The 14,943-nt window shown below is 39.2% G+C and overlaps 1 protein-coding gene across 1 annotated transcript; it reads right to left on the minus strand.

Moving 5' to 3' along the window:
- Window positions 1-782: 782 nt before the first annotated feature.
- Window positions 783-1,532, minus strand: LOC149144766 (uncharacterized). Its single transcript, XM_089452265.1, has one exon. It carries the CDS (start codon window positions 1,530-1,532, stop codon window positions 783-785), a length of 750 nt encoding a protein of 249 aa, XP_089308391.1.
- Window positions 1,533-14,943: the final 13,411 nt, after the last annotated feature.

The raw sequence follows: 14,943 nt of genomic DNA on the forward strand, positions 1-14,943 counted from the left end.
AGTCCGCAAACCTGTTGCCTTCCCATCTTGTGTGAGTGAAGGTGATTGCTCTGTTGTTATGGAGCTCACATTCTATGTCTTCCAGTCTTACTTCAAGCCTCCAGTTGGTGGTGATATTACTGGCTGAGATCCATTAAGGATTTTTTGGCCATGTTTATAAGGATCTGTGAATCTCCTTCCACCTCCAGGGGGTGATAGTTGTGTTCTCCAGCAAGTAGTAATCCCCGCCATAAACCCTCTAGCTTAGTTGAGTTGTTGGTGTCCCATCCAATGTTTCCGAAATATAGCATTAGGGTGGCACCTTCATGATTTATTATTATTCCTCCAAAGCCTGCGAGACCAGGATTCCATTTTGAAGCTCCATCGAAGTTGAGTTTGAATGAAGACCTTGCTGGGGGCTTCCATGTGCTTTGATTTTTGTTGTTGGTTTTAGAGTGGTACATCTTATGAGAGCCTGGAGTATGATGAATTTGCCAGTTGCCCATAATGGTTTTTTTGTTGGCTAGCGTAGGTCAGTCCTCCTCCTTCGAGGATTTTAACATAAGAGTCTCCTGAAGATTTCTGCATAGCAGGTTCCAAATGTTGTCTATCGTGGAGTACTAATTTTTAAATATACGCTTGTTTCGCTCCTTGCATGTGCTCCACAAAACTAGCCCGGGTACTAGTTTCCAGAGATGATTGAGGATTTCACTCTTGTAAGGGTTCTATGGCCACTAACGAATTGAGTGCATGATGTCATTATCAAGTCTACATCTTCTTTGACACCGAAAGCTTGCTTTTTCTCAGAGTTGATTTGCCAGGGGGTAAGAGTCCAGCAGATGTTGGAGAGTTTCCTCATGGGCGCTGCAGTTGTAACAGATGGAGGGGCCATGAAAATTTCTTCTTCTAAGCTTGTCCCAGGTTAAAATTCTCTGATGTCCTACCAGCCAGAGAAAATGACAGATTTTGGGCCAGGAGCCCGAACTCCATATTTTACTCCAGATTGGGTCCTGAGGAACGGATTCATTGCATAAGATTTTGTAGGCCTCGGATGTGGTGTAGGCTCCTTTCGGCTGGTATCCCCACCTTAGAATGTCTCTACTCTCGTCACACCTAATTTTCCTTTTGCTGAGTTCCCTTTCCAGCTCCACAGAGAGTTGGATATCTTCATTTGTTAGAACATGGTTACCCGGTTTCCAGATCCTGAATCCCTTCTCAGAGTCCTGAGCCCAGTATTTCCTAATCTTCGCTTGATGTGTCTCCTCCTCAATGGTGTCTGGAGGCAGGTTTAGAACATTACCAAGAGTAGGCATTTGGTTCCAGGCATCTGTCCAAAATCTGGTGGTGAGACCGTTTCTTACTTCCCAGAAACTGTGCTGCTGAATCATTTGATAGTGTTCTTTTGCTGCATTCCAAATTAGCGATCCTTTATCATTGGGCTTTAATCTGATGAGTTCTTCCTGGGGTCGATGATTGGCATACTTTGACGTCCATAATGTAACCCATGGTTTTCCTGGACTTGTGAGCCATTGCCACCATATTTTGGCCCCCATGATGGCATTGCTGTGCTCGGGATCTCGAAGTCCAATGCCTCCTTTTGCTTTTGGTTTGCATACAGTGCTCCACTTTACCAATCCCCATTTGTGATTAGTTGCATTTCCACCCCAAAGGAAGCATCTCTGGATATTCCTTAGTCTTTTTAGGACACACTTCGGTGCAGCTAGGATTGAAAATAATTACAGCTACATTGCTTATAGAACGGCCTTTATGAGCACTGCGCGGTTGACTAAGTTCAATGCTCTGTGCGTCCACTGGTTGAGACGGGATTCAAGATTTTCAATGAGGTTGCGCCAAGAGGAGTGCTTGATGGCTGAGACAGTGAGGGGGGCCCCAAGGTACTTGGAGGGAAGGGTGGCGATAGGGAACCCCAAAATGCGGACTATAGCAGATTTGACAACCGGAGGGGTATTAAAGAAGAAGATCTGCGATTTGGAGCAATTGATGCTAGTTCCAGAGGCTTCGGCAAAGTCATTGAGCACAGCTTTAAATCTGGAAGCTTCTTGAACGGAGGGGTAACCAAAGAGCATGTTGTCATCAACAAATTGCTGATTGGAAATGGCAGGCAGCTGATGAATAGAGAGACCTTTAAGCTGATGAGAGTGAAGGGCATTTTTAGTGTGATGTCCCAATCCTTCAGCCATTAAAACAAAGAGGAAGGGGGAAAGAGGGTCCCCTTGCCTTATGCCTCGGGAGGGGGCAAAGGGTCGAGAAGGGATCCCATTCACGAGAATGGAGAAACTAGTGGAGGAAATGAGGCTAATGACCCAACGAATCCAAGCAGGATTAAAACCGAAAGCAGTTAGCATTTTCTGTACATAATCCCAGCTAAGTTTATCAAAATCTTTTGAAAGGTCTAGTTTTAGGAGCATACCTGCCTGTTTTGAGTGCTTGAGAGTGTGTATGATCTCATGCGAGAGGATGATGCCGTCCATAATCTGTCTCCCCTCCACATATCCTGACTGCTTCAGGGAAATGAGCATAGGCAAGAGGGGCTTTAGCCTGTTTGAAATGACTTTGGAGATGACTTTGTATATTACATTGCAGAGTGCGATCGGTCTGAACTTATCTGGTTTGATCGAGTCCTCCTCTTTTGGGATTAAGGCTATGAATGTGGTGTTGAGTGAGGGAAGCAGCCAATGATTCGCTCGCGATTCCTAAACCACTTCCCATACTTCCAATTTTATTAGTTCCCAGAACATGTGGAAGAAAGTGGTGGTGAAACCATCCGGGCCGGGAGCTTTACCTTCTTTAAGCTGAGCCATAGCTACGTCCACTTCCTGTGTTTGGATTCGATTGAGGAGGAGTTAATTGTGCTCCTCCGTAATTAATTTTGGCACATTGCGTATGATTCTTTCGATTGCTGGACGTCTGTTGATGTCAGGCTCTTGATGGACTTGCTTGAAGTGGTTGAGGAATTCCTTCTCAATATCTTCGTGCTGTTCCACCCTTTCTCCTCCTGATGTTTGAATGTAAGGGATATTATTGCACATTCTACGCTGCACTGTGGTTCTGTGAAAGAATTTGGTATTTCGTTCTCCCTCTTTTAACCATCTGATTCTGGACTTTTGCTTCCAGTATATCTCCTCCTGCTTTCTTCTCTCCTCAAGTTGGTTGTGGATGAGTTGCTCCTGCTTAAGGGTTCTCTCTGTGTGGCCTTTTGTACTTATTTCTTGCTGCAATTCCTTTAGAGCTTTATGGAGATCATCTTGCGCCCTGAAGATGTTTCCAAAGGTCTCTTTGTTCCATCGCTTGAGGCAGAGCTTTAAATGTTTGAGTTTCTGTTGGAACTAGTACATCTTGGAGCCATCTGGGGGCCTGAAGGATGTCCATGTAGAGTGAAACAAATCTTTCAACGAGGGATGGGTGAACCAAAATTCCTCGAAGCGAAAAGGTCTTCTTGTGGTGCTGCCAGGATGCTGCCATTGAAGGGCTACCGGCCAATGGTCGGATCTAGAATGTGGAATAATGGTTGCCGTGAAGTCTCCCCCTAGGTGAATCGAGTTGTCTGAGATAAAGAACGGATCTAGCTTGGAGGCTATTTGATGCTTGTGTGCTCTTCGATTACTCCACGTGAAAGTGCCATTGCAATATTGTAGATCTATCATGGATGCGTTCTGGATAAAGTCTCTAAAGAGGGTGTTTTCCTGTTCCAGCTTGTTTTTGCCCCCAATCTTTTCCTCTAATTTTTTTATCATGTTAAAATCCCCCCCAACAATCCAAAGTGGGTGCCTTCTATTGGAGTTAAGAGCTTCTATGGTCTGGAGGAGAGAAATTTTTTCCTTGGATTCCTGCGGGAAATATACATTCGAGAGATGCCCATGTATATTCGTGCCTATTATGTGAAAAGTAGGTTGAATTAGACTATGAGAGGCATGAAAGTTCGTGAGGGTAAGTGCTTGGGAGTTCCATGTGATAGCGAGCCCTACAGATGCCCCAGAGGCATCCACCGCGACTGAGTGACTACCTGTCTAGGCTTTAGAGAGGATCACTTCTAGAGTTGAGTTGTTACATTTTGTCTCTTAGAGAAAGCATATCTGTGGATTTTCCATTCTTAACATATTTTTTAGCATTCTGAGTTTTCTTGGGCTATTGAGCCCCCTTAGGTTCGATGAAATGAGGTTCATGATTCACTATTGGTGGAGGGCTTGTAGTACTTCGTAAGCTTAGCATACCTGCCTGAGTCTACCAAGATCTTCCCTACTGCTATTGTTCTTTGGAGATCAGTTCTTCTTCCTCTTTTTTTGGATTCTTTTGGAGTTTGGCTTAAATTCCATTGGCTTCCTGTTTGGATACCTAGCTGGTGCTGATGGTATGCTCTGGAAATTACCATTTCCAGTTTCTTAAGCTGAAACTTTGGGATGCTTTCATAAGCTTTCTTCTTGCATGCTGCTTAAAGTTCCAATATGTCTAATCCATTTACATCTATACTCTCTGGTTCTTCCTCCATGCACTGCATCTGGTTGTCTTCTTCCGAGGGCATGTTTGAGCTTTGGAGTGGGTCTGAGGACCCGTCAACCTCCATTTCATTTTCTTTTTCCCCTTGCTTTTCCTTGCTTTCCGAGGGGTTATCTGGGACCGCTTTGGTCAGAGGAAGGTTCGAGGAGGGGGCTGAAAGAGGTGGTTGGGTGGAGGAGGAAGGGATATCAGTGTTGAGGGGAGAGGAAGTGTTTTTCTCTTCCATGGTTTGAGCTAGGATTCCAAAGCTATTTCTGACCACAGGGTCAGAGGTGTTATTTTGCTTGGGCTTCTTCCCTGTTGTTGATTTTTTGTGAGCTCATTTGCAGGTAGGGGCTTTGGTGAAGCCATCATGGGTCAAAGAGTCAGAGGGAATAGGGGCAATAGCTTTGACGTTTAGGGGGAAATCTCTAAAAAGATGCCCTATGGCATGGCATTTACGATAGCAAAACATGACATGTTCGTAGTCTAAGGGTTGAATCCATTCATAGTCACGGTGAGAGAGACTTATCGATTCTAGCAAAGCTTTGTCCAGGTGCATAAAGACACAGATGTGAGCGTATGATGTGTATCTTCGCATTTTCTTTTCTTCGGCAGCCTTTATGTATTCCACCAGACCATTTCCAATGTTTCTCAGGATATCCTCGCCCCAATACTCATCTGGGAGTGAGTATAGTCTTATCCAGAACGGGACCCAAGTGAGGTCCTCCTTATCCGGGTTGAACCTGGGTGCCCAGTCCCTTAAGTATACACCTGCTGAGTTGAAAAGGTAAGGTCCCTCCACTAGGATTCTGTATTTGTCTTCCAGGCAAAAGAAGATCGTTGTGAAGAATCCTTTTGGGCCTAGCTGCAGAGTTACATCACCCTTCGGCTTCCATTTCGCTGCGATCCAACTGTGTAGGGCTTTTTCCGTCGGCCAAAACCCTATAAATTTCCCAATGAGCGCATGATCTTGCATAAACTGGATTCTTTCTTCTATTTTCTCTCCCGGCAGTTCGATTCTGGGTTGATCTATTGCTATTGGTTTGTAGGTGGTCGAGGATACCTTTGGGGTATCTTCTGGTCGGTTATTCCGCCCTGTTTCTTCATCCCCCTTATTATCCAGTTTGTTCTTGCCATTGCGCTCATGCTGGCGTGAGATCTCCTAAATGATCACATTCTCGTTGATCGATCCAAAGCGTATCGTTCCTTCTGTTTGGTTCTGTGCTTTATTTTCCATGGGGGAGGTCGCCGTAACCCCCCTAGGGGTTATCCATTTTCCTTCCGGTCCCTTCCAATGCAGATGAGTGATCTCTGGGTGCAGGGTCAGGTCCTCGATGGCTGTCTACGCAAGTCAGGCTGCGTTGTCTGAGGAAAGTACGAAACCCTAGAAGTCAGGCTGCTTCAGTCCCTGTATGTGTCAATGTTGATTCCAGAAGCCCACTATTGTTATTGTTGTGCCCTTATATTATTATTTTTATGTTGGCCTTGATTATATCATGACCCCTTAAACTCCTATATATAAAAAGGAGGGTTTGGCATTTGTATCATCAAATAATTGTTCATTTCTGTAATGTAAAGGAGGTTCCCCCATTGAAGAGGCTAATTTCTAAGCCATTGATCTATCTTTCCTATCTTTTGTGAGTTGGTTTCGTAACATTTAGTATCAGAGCTTTGGATTCTAGGGTTTTGCTGCTCCAAACAGGTCATTGTGGACTTTTCACTATAACTTTTTCTCTACGATATATCAGAAGCTAAAAAAAACTTGTTTAATTCGAAACTGTTCTAAACCTCGGGTCCAAATTTTAGATCTTATCTTGCTGTATTTTTGGAGATATGATCTGAGGAAGTTAGGGTTTTTGCAGACTCTCGAATTCCATTCCAAATATGTCACCTTGGGAAAATCATCATAACTTTCTCTTTCAGCATCAGATTTAATTTTTGTAAAAATTTTCAAAAAGAGGACAGACTGTAGTTTTCTGTGTAGATTATTCATATTCTAAGGTCAAAACAGTAGTACATGGCACGTCGTACAAATTCGCTCTACTGAAAACTTATATAATCAGGTCATCTTGTGATATTGGGCATAACTCTTTCTTGGAGAATCTAATTTTGATCATACTGGTGGCATTTGAAAGAGGACTCAGAGGGCTACCACAGGAAGAAATTCCAGACCTTGGAGATCCGCAATTACAGAGATACAATAGATTCAATATAGATCTTCTACAAAGTGAAAAAAGGTGTGTATTCTTTCTAAAATTTTTCATAAGTTTGGGCTGAAAAATTAGTTTGAAGTTCAAAGGGCATAGTGAAGCATAATTATCATTAATTGATTCCCCGAAGAAAGAAAATAGAAACAACTAGTAAGCAACCTGAAATCTCTAGCATGACTCATGAAAAGGAGGAAGAAATGCAACATGATATATCAAAATTACGAGACCAAGTGCAACAAATTTCACTCTCACAAAAGGTAATAGAAGCTAATATTGATGGTTTAAAGAAAGGCATGGAAGCTAAGATAAATGGTGTGGAAGATACGATGAATGGCATGGAATTTAAGATGGATGGAATGGAAGTTAAGATGGATGGTATGAAAGACAACATTGAAGATTGGAAGAAAGACATGGAAGATTTGCAGGAAGGTTTGACAAAGTTGCTACAAGAAAGGCTTCCTAATGGTGAAAAGGTAGTAGAGGAAACTCATAATGAGAACAAAATAAATGTTAATCATGATTCGAAGAATGACAACATTGAAGATTCGAAGAAAAACATGGAAGGCTTGAAGGAAGGTTTGACAAATTTTCTACAAGAAAGACTTATTAATGGCGAAAATGTAGTAGAGGAAACTCATACTTAGAATAAAATAAATGTTAATCATGATTTCATAGACTCTAATGTTCGAAAAAAGACCCGTCACATTCCAAAGATCGATATGAGGAAGTTTGATGGAAAGGATCTTGTAACATGGATACTACAGTTGGAGAAATATTTCGATCTCGATAATGTGTAAAACACACAAAAGGTACGCGTTGCAAATTTATATTTGGAACCAAATCAATTTGTACAATATTGATGACTTTTCTCTTGTAAACAAATTGTAACTTGGGAAATATTTAGGGAAGAAATGATAGAACATTATGAGGATATAGAAAGCAACACTTTTTTTAGCCAATTGATAAACCTCAAACAAAAGGGTTCAATGATGAAGCACATTGAGGACTTCCAAAAATTGAATAAAAGGGTAAAATACATTCTAGAGGAGCATAATATTGATGTGTTCATAGGGACTTTAAAGGATAACATCCAACATGAGGTTCACGTTTAGGAACCTGACTCATTGGAGAATGCATTTTGGTTGGAAATAAAAATGGAAAGAAAAATTATGGCAACAAGGAAGCTTACCACTCACAACTAGAAGTATGGAAGTGTTGTCTCCCCTAGCCTTCCACAACCTACAAGGTTGACACCCCAACAATTGGAAGAAAAAATATAAAAAGGTCTTTGTTACAGTTGCGATAGAAAATACACTAAAGGTCATAAGTGTGCTGAGAAGAAATTATTTTACATAGATTGTGAAGAGGAGGAAGAAAAGGAACAAGAAAGATCAAAAGAAGAGGATATACACTAGGAACAAACCCTGGAGAAAGAAGAAATGAATTCTACCATATCTTGTAGTGCATTGGCCGAAATTACCACTCCTCAAACTATCAAGATAGAAGGACATATCAAAAAAGAAAAAGGTAATAGTGTTAATTGATTCAAGCAATACCCAAAATTTTATTCATTGTAAGATAGCCAAGGAATTGAATTGCTTCCTATATCCAGCACCAGAGTGTCAAGTGATGGTTGCAAGTGGAGGAACCATAAATTGCTTTGCAGAGTGCCATAATATCCATCTATCTATTGGAGAATATGTATTGAATGTCCCAATGCTTTCCATTCCAATGGGTTATGTTGATGTTGTAATAAGAGTCCAATGGCTACAATCCTTGGGTAGAATAGCTTTTAATATTCAAGAACTTGTCATAAAAATTTCTTTGGAAGGAAAGGAAGTTGAATTAAGAGGTATCGTAGTGAAATGAGGAAAGATAATCAACTCTAATGGAATGAAAAAACTTATAAATAAAGAACAATGAGGCATAATTGGATAATTATGTTCGTTAGATGTTCCTACATCGAAATCATCTACTTCTCCAAATCTCCAAAAAGTCTTGGCCAATCATTCCAGGGTATTTGAGATTCCTAAAGGTATCCCACCTATCCGTGATCATGATCATGCTATTCATTTTATTCCAGAAAGTGTTACTCCAAACATCAGGCCTTACAGATATCCTTATGCCCAAAAGAGTGAAATTGAATGTATGGTTGCAGAAATGCTAAAGGCTGGTATAATTCAACCTAGTCAAAGTTCTTTCTCTGCTACAATAGTATTGGTGCACAAGAAGGATGGATCATGGCACATGTGTCTGGACTATAGGGAGTTCAACAAGCTCACTATTAAAGATAACTTTCCCATTCCTATCATTGATGAACTATTGGATGAATTGCATGGATCAATTTACTTCACCAAGTTGGATCTCCATTTAGGATATCATCAAATCAAAATGAAGACTAAATACACTTTGAAACAAACATTTAGAACTCATGAGGGTCATTATGAATTTTTGGTCGTGCCTTTTGGTCTTACCAATTCACCTTCTACATTTCAAGGTTTGATGAATTCCATTTTCAAACCCTTCCTTAGAAAATTTTTGTTAGTATTTTTTGATGGTATACCAATCTATAGCAAGTCTTGGAAGGATCATGTTCAACACATTGACATGGTGCTCAAACTATTGGAGGAGAAACAATTATATGCAAAAATATCCAAATGTTTCTTTGGAGTAAAAGAGGTGGAATGTCTTGGTCATATTGTATCTAATGAAGGTGTTAAGGTAGACCCTAGAAAAATTAAATCCATTAAGGAATGGAAAATCCCCACATCCATAAAGCATCTGTGAGGATTTCTCAGGTTGATAGGGTATTATCGCAAGTTTGTTAATAATTATGGGAGAATAGCAGCACCTCTAACAACATTATTAAAGAAAGATGCATTTTTATGGACTGCAGAAGCAACGAAGACCCATCTTAAAGAGGAAATGTGTGAAGCATTGGTCTTAGCCACATTGGACTTCACAAAAACCTGTATTTTGGAATGTGATGCTTAGCCACATTGGACTTCACAAAAACCTTTATTTTGGAATGTGATGCCTCAGGAAATGGAATTGTTGTTGTTTTAATGCAATAATAAATACCCACTACTTTCGAAATTCGTCCAATCAAAGGAAAGTATTTACACAAAGATATTTATGAGAATGAAATGTTGGCAATACTACATGCACTTAAGAAATTGTGACCCTATCTAATGGGAAGACTCTTCAAGGTAAAAATAGATCATGATAGGTTTAAATACTTTTTAGAACAAAGATTATCTTTAGAAGAGAAGAAAAAATGGGTCACAAAAAGTTGGGTTATGACTTTGAAATCATCTACAAAAAATGGAAGAAAAATGTTGTGGCAGATGCACTCTCAAGAAAGGATGAAGACGTGGAAGCATTTCTTTGTGCCATTTCTATTATCCAATTAGATTGGATAAATGAAGCAAGGGATGAATGGAAGAATGATGAAGAAGTGTGGGCACTCATTCAAAAGTTACAACAAGATCCCAATACATCTAATACATTTAGTTAGAAAAATGATTCATTATGGTACAAAGATCACTTATAACTATGTCATAATTCCTAACTCAAACAAAATATTTGTATGGAATTGCACGCCTCTCCCTTAGGAGGGCACTCGGGAATTTTAAGGACTTACCACAAGGTTAAGAAGGAATTTTTTGGGATGGCCTTAAGTCTAATATTCAAAAGTTTCTGGTGGAATGTTTGGTTTGCCAACAAAATAAAGTTGAAACAATTAAGACCCCGGGTCTATTACAACCTTTATCAATTCCAAGTAAACATTGGGAGGAGGTTTAAATGGATTTTATCACAATTCTATCCATGTCTGAACGAAAGAATGTCAACATGGTAGTAATTGATAGACTTACCAAGTATGCAAACGTTTGTGCATTATCTCATCCATTTAAAGCTAGTACAGTTTCTACTGCATTTATGGAAACAATTCAAAAGCTTCATGGAAACCCAAAGATTATTATAAGCGACACAGATCCCATTTTCACTGGAAATTTTTGGACATAATTATTTTCTTGTCTTGTTACTCAGTTAGCTCACAACTCATATTATCATCCTCAGTCTGATGGAAAAACTGAGATGGTAATCAAATGTTTGGAAGGATATCTTCATTGACTTGTATCTAATAAATAGACACAATGGGTCAAATGGTTTCCTATGGCTGAATGGTGGTATAACAATTCCTTCCATATTGCAGCAAAAACGACCCCATTTATGGCACTTTATGGATATCACCCACCATCTGTCACGTCATATTTAAGAGAGAATTCTAAGGTTTGGGTAGTGGAAGATCACATCAAGCATCAACAAAAAGTTCTCCAACCCTTAAAGGACAACCTAACTTTGGCAGATAATAAAATGAAGCAACAAGCATATCAACATCGCAACGAAAGAAGTATTGAAGTAGTTGACTGAGTATTTCTACAGCTACAAACATCTAAAAAAATGTCCCTCAAGAAAGCTAATAAGGATAATAAATTATCACCAAAGAATTATAATCCGTACAAGGTGTAGCAAAAGATCGGTACTATGGCATACAAATTGGAGCTTCCTGCAGCTTCCTGAGTGCACCCAATTTTCCATGTTTCATGGTTAAAGAAGGTCATTGGCGACAAGCTCCTAGTTCAAACAAACAATATTGTCAGAAATTTATGAGGAAGGAAAAATCATATTGGAACCTGAAGCAGTCACAGAAACAAGAACTCGACAACTACGAAATTTACCAATTTCGGAGTATCTCTTCAAGTGGAAGAACTTACCCGCTGATGATTACACATGGGAGGATGAGAATTTTATACACAAGCATCTAGAATGACTCAAGCGTTGAGGACAACACTTTTTTGAAGGGGAGGGGCATGTTAGGTCCCTCTAATACTAGTGATTCCACCACTACTATTGTCATTGTAGCCCTTATTGTTATTGTTGTGCCTCTATTGTCCCCATTGTGCCCCATAGAAGCCCACTATTGTTATTGTTGTTCCCTTATATTATTATTTTTATGTCGGATTTTATCATATTGTGACCCCTTACACTCCTATATATAGAAAGGAGGTTTTTTCATTTGTATCATCGAATAATTGTTCATTTGTGTAACATAAAGGAGGTTTCCCCCTCAAAGAGGTTGATTTCTAAGGCGTTGATATATCTTTTCTATCTTTTGTGAGCTGGTTTCATAACATATTTTCACTTACAACACCAATATTTTCCTAATGTTTGTAGGCTTCCTTATCCATTGCAATGTCACTTCCTCACCCACGTTTTTAAGGCATTCCAATGAGTTACCACATTATTCAATTTGGGTTTTACGAATTACTAGTTAGACCATGCTGATTACGATTGCATACAAGCCAAATGGAAAAAAAATAAGTTTGAATGAAGTGATCATGTTGCCTATTATCATGGACCATGATCCCACGAAGTCTATCACACATATTTTGGTTCATGTGGTCAGTTGGACTAACCATAATTTGTCATGGGTTATCTTCTGCAAAACACACTATGTGACCTTCAAGTTGATAATACTTAAATTATTACCTAGGTCAATTAAAATTGAAATAGGATGGATAATAGCCATACCTTCCATTTGAATTACTAATGCTTGGTGGTATTCCTACCTATTGTCCAAAACAACATAGATTCATAGCAAATTTTAATCCACATCATTCATTGTTACTACGTCTTGCATGTTTTATAACTTGGTGCAAGTTTCTATTATTGTAGATAGTCTCTCCACATGTCTAGCACTACAAGTGCCCCTTCATGAACCCCTAACCCTCTTCTCTTAGTGTTTTAGTAGGTCGGTCCTTGGTGGAATTAGAAATTTTCTATTGAAATTCACGCTTGGAAAGAGTGTTGAACTTCACATCCCACCCTCCTAGCTTTTATCTTGAGGACTTCTTCCCTTTTCCCTTGAAAATGATTTTATCAATCTTTTTACATTCTATCCAAAGCTCAAATTTATGTTAGGACTACTTATATTGATATTTGGCCTCCTGGACAGTTTCCTCCAAGGTCATTGGTTCATCAAATTGAATTTTATCCTTGTAGGTTTATGGTATCCCAGTGAGGTACCTTTGAATCGTCACCTTCTCATCTTTGATATACGACACGTACCTGAACAACTCCAAAAATATAACAGTGTGCTCATCAATAGTAACCTATCCTAGATTGTTGTCATGAAATTATTTAACCTTGCTATCATATTATCTCTCAGATAGATACTTCTCCCTTAAATATCTGTCAAACTCTCCCCATTATACATTTTTCTCTCTAAATCCTTCAATATTTTTTAAATCTTTCCATCATATATAAACCTTCCCTTTGAAGCTATAAATGGATATTATGGCCTTCATGTTTTCAAAGTAGTTCTGCACTCTAACGTATTACATTCCCAAGAACTAGGCTTTTTCCTCTTTGGCCTTCTTGATCTCTCCATAAAAGGTAGGGTTTTTCTTTCTTGAGCTCTTCTAGTATTAAGTTCTACTCACTTTTCCTTTATCATTTATCGCACCTATTTGTAGTAATAGACAATTTCTCATAGCTTCCCACTCCTCTTTCTAGTGTGTTGAGTGGGGTTCATCCTCTCACTTTTTTTTCACTTTCCTATATATGCCTCTTTCTTGACTTGTTTCCTTTAACCCTATTAGCCTTGAATCCATGATTACCCAATTCAAATGGGATTTACTTGGATTTGTGCCTACCTATACAGATGGAATGATTTGAATAGTAAATGGCATCCACCCATGGTATTTATCGACAAATGAAATTTATTGATGGTATTCATCCACCCATGGTATTCATTCACCCATGGTATTATAGGTGGCATCCACCCATGGTATTCATCCACACTTTGTGTTTATCCACCTATGGAATTTACCTATGGTATTGTAAGTGGCATCCACCCATGGTATTCATTCACCCATGGTACTTACCCACCCATGGAATTTACCTGTGGTATTGTAACAAAGAAAAGGCTATAATTAACAAGTCACATTTGGTAAAAGGACATATTGTCCACCACAATGTATCTTTTACAATTATTCTCTATTTTAATAAAACGTTTCTTGGTGGTTTTTTTTACTATGTGTTTTCATTTTTTTTGGCATTTATTTCTTTTAGATCTTGGGGTCCTGCCCTCAACATATAGATCAATGGTTTCAGAGTAGGTTATGTGGCCATGGGAATCAGTGTGTGATGCACAATGATGGATGAAATTGAAAGAAGAAAAATTCATGCAAGTGACATGACCTCCACAAGTAATTTTAGAACATGAAAAATAGTTCATTAAAACAATATTTTTTGTCTTCTCAAATTTGTTTTTACGGAATTTGATTTTGTTTCTTGGTTTGAGAGATATGATCAATTGGAGCTAAAAGTGTCTAGATCGTTGTGCAACCACAAGTACCATGAGTTTCAAGATCATTTTCTCACTCCATAGGTCATCAAATTTCAAGTTTCTTGTATAAATGTAAATATCTCTTCGTACCTCAAATGGGTCTTTGATGAGATTTTATTTCATGATGTGTAGCAAAGTTTATTAGTAAAGTTGCAACAAGAGGTCTATTTCCAGAACACAAATAACGTGAAAGAATCTTTTGCAACATCTCATTGGATAGGAGAATCTACCAGAAAAGCCACCATACTTTTACCACACATATTGACAAGCATCATGGTTATGGGTCACCCACAAACCAAACCCAAGGTTATGGGTCAACCATACAAAACCCTTGTCATTGAATTCCATTTTCTAGATCGCACATTGTTAGTATCATAGTTGGTCAAAAGCAGTATAGGGTATCCCTATCCTTGGATCTTCATTTTCCATGGTTATGGGTCATACACAAACCCACGCTTCATCGAAGTCCATTTTATAGGTTGCACACTGTTAGTATCATAGTTTGTCACAAGCATTATAGGGTATCTATATCATTGGGTCTTCATTCATCATGGTTATAGGTTTACCACGCAAAACCTTTCTCTACAGTGGCTCTTCATATTCAACAAAGGCTTCTCGGGATGAAACTTCATCCAATGGGTACTATTGCTTCTTAGGGAGGGAGGAATGATCCAAATGGAAAGTGTCATCCACCCAAGGTATTCATCCACCCATGGTATTTATCCAACCATGGAATTTATCCAACCATGGAATTTACCCATGGTATTGTAAGTGGCATCCACCCATGGTATTCATTAACCCATGGTATTTAACCACCCATGGAATTTACTTGTGGTACTGTAA

The sequence above is a fragment of the Pinus tabuliformis genome, chromosome X, assembly GCF_031772625.1.
Source record: "Pinus tabuliformis cultivar Carrire ecotype Pingquan chromosome X, CPIR1, whole genome shotgun sequence".
Lineage (NCBI taxonomy): Eukaryota > Viridiplantae > Streptophyta > Pinopsida > Pinales > Pinaceae > Pinus > Pinus tabuliformis.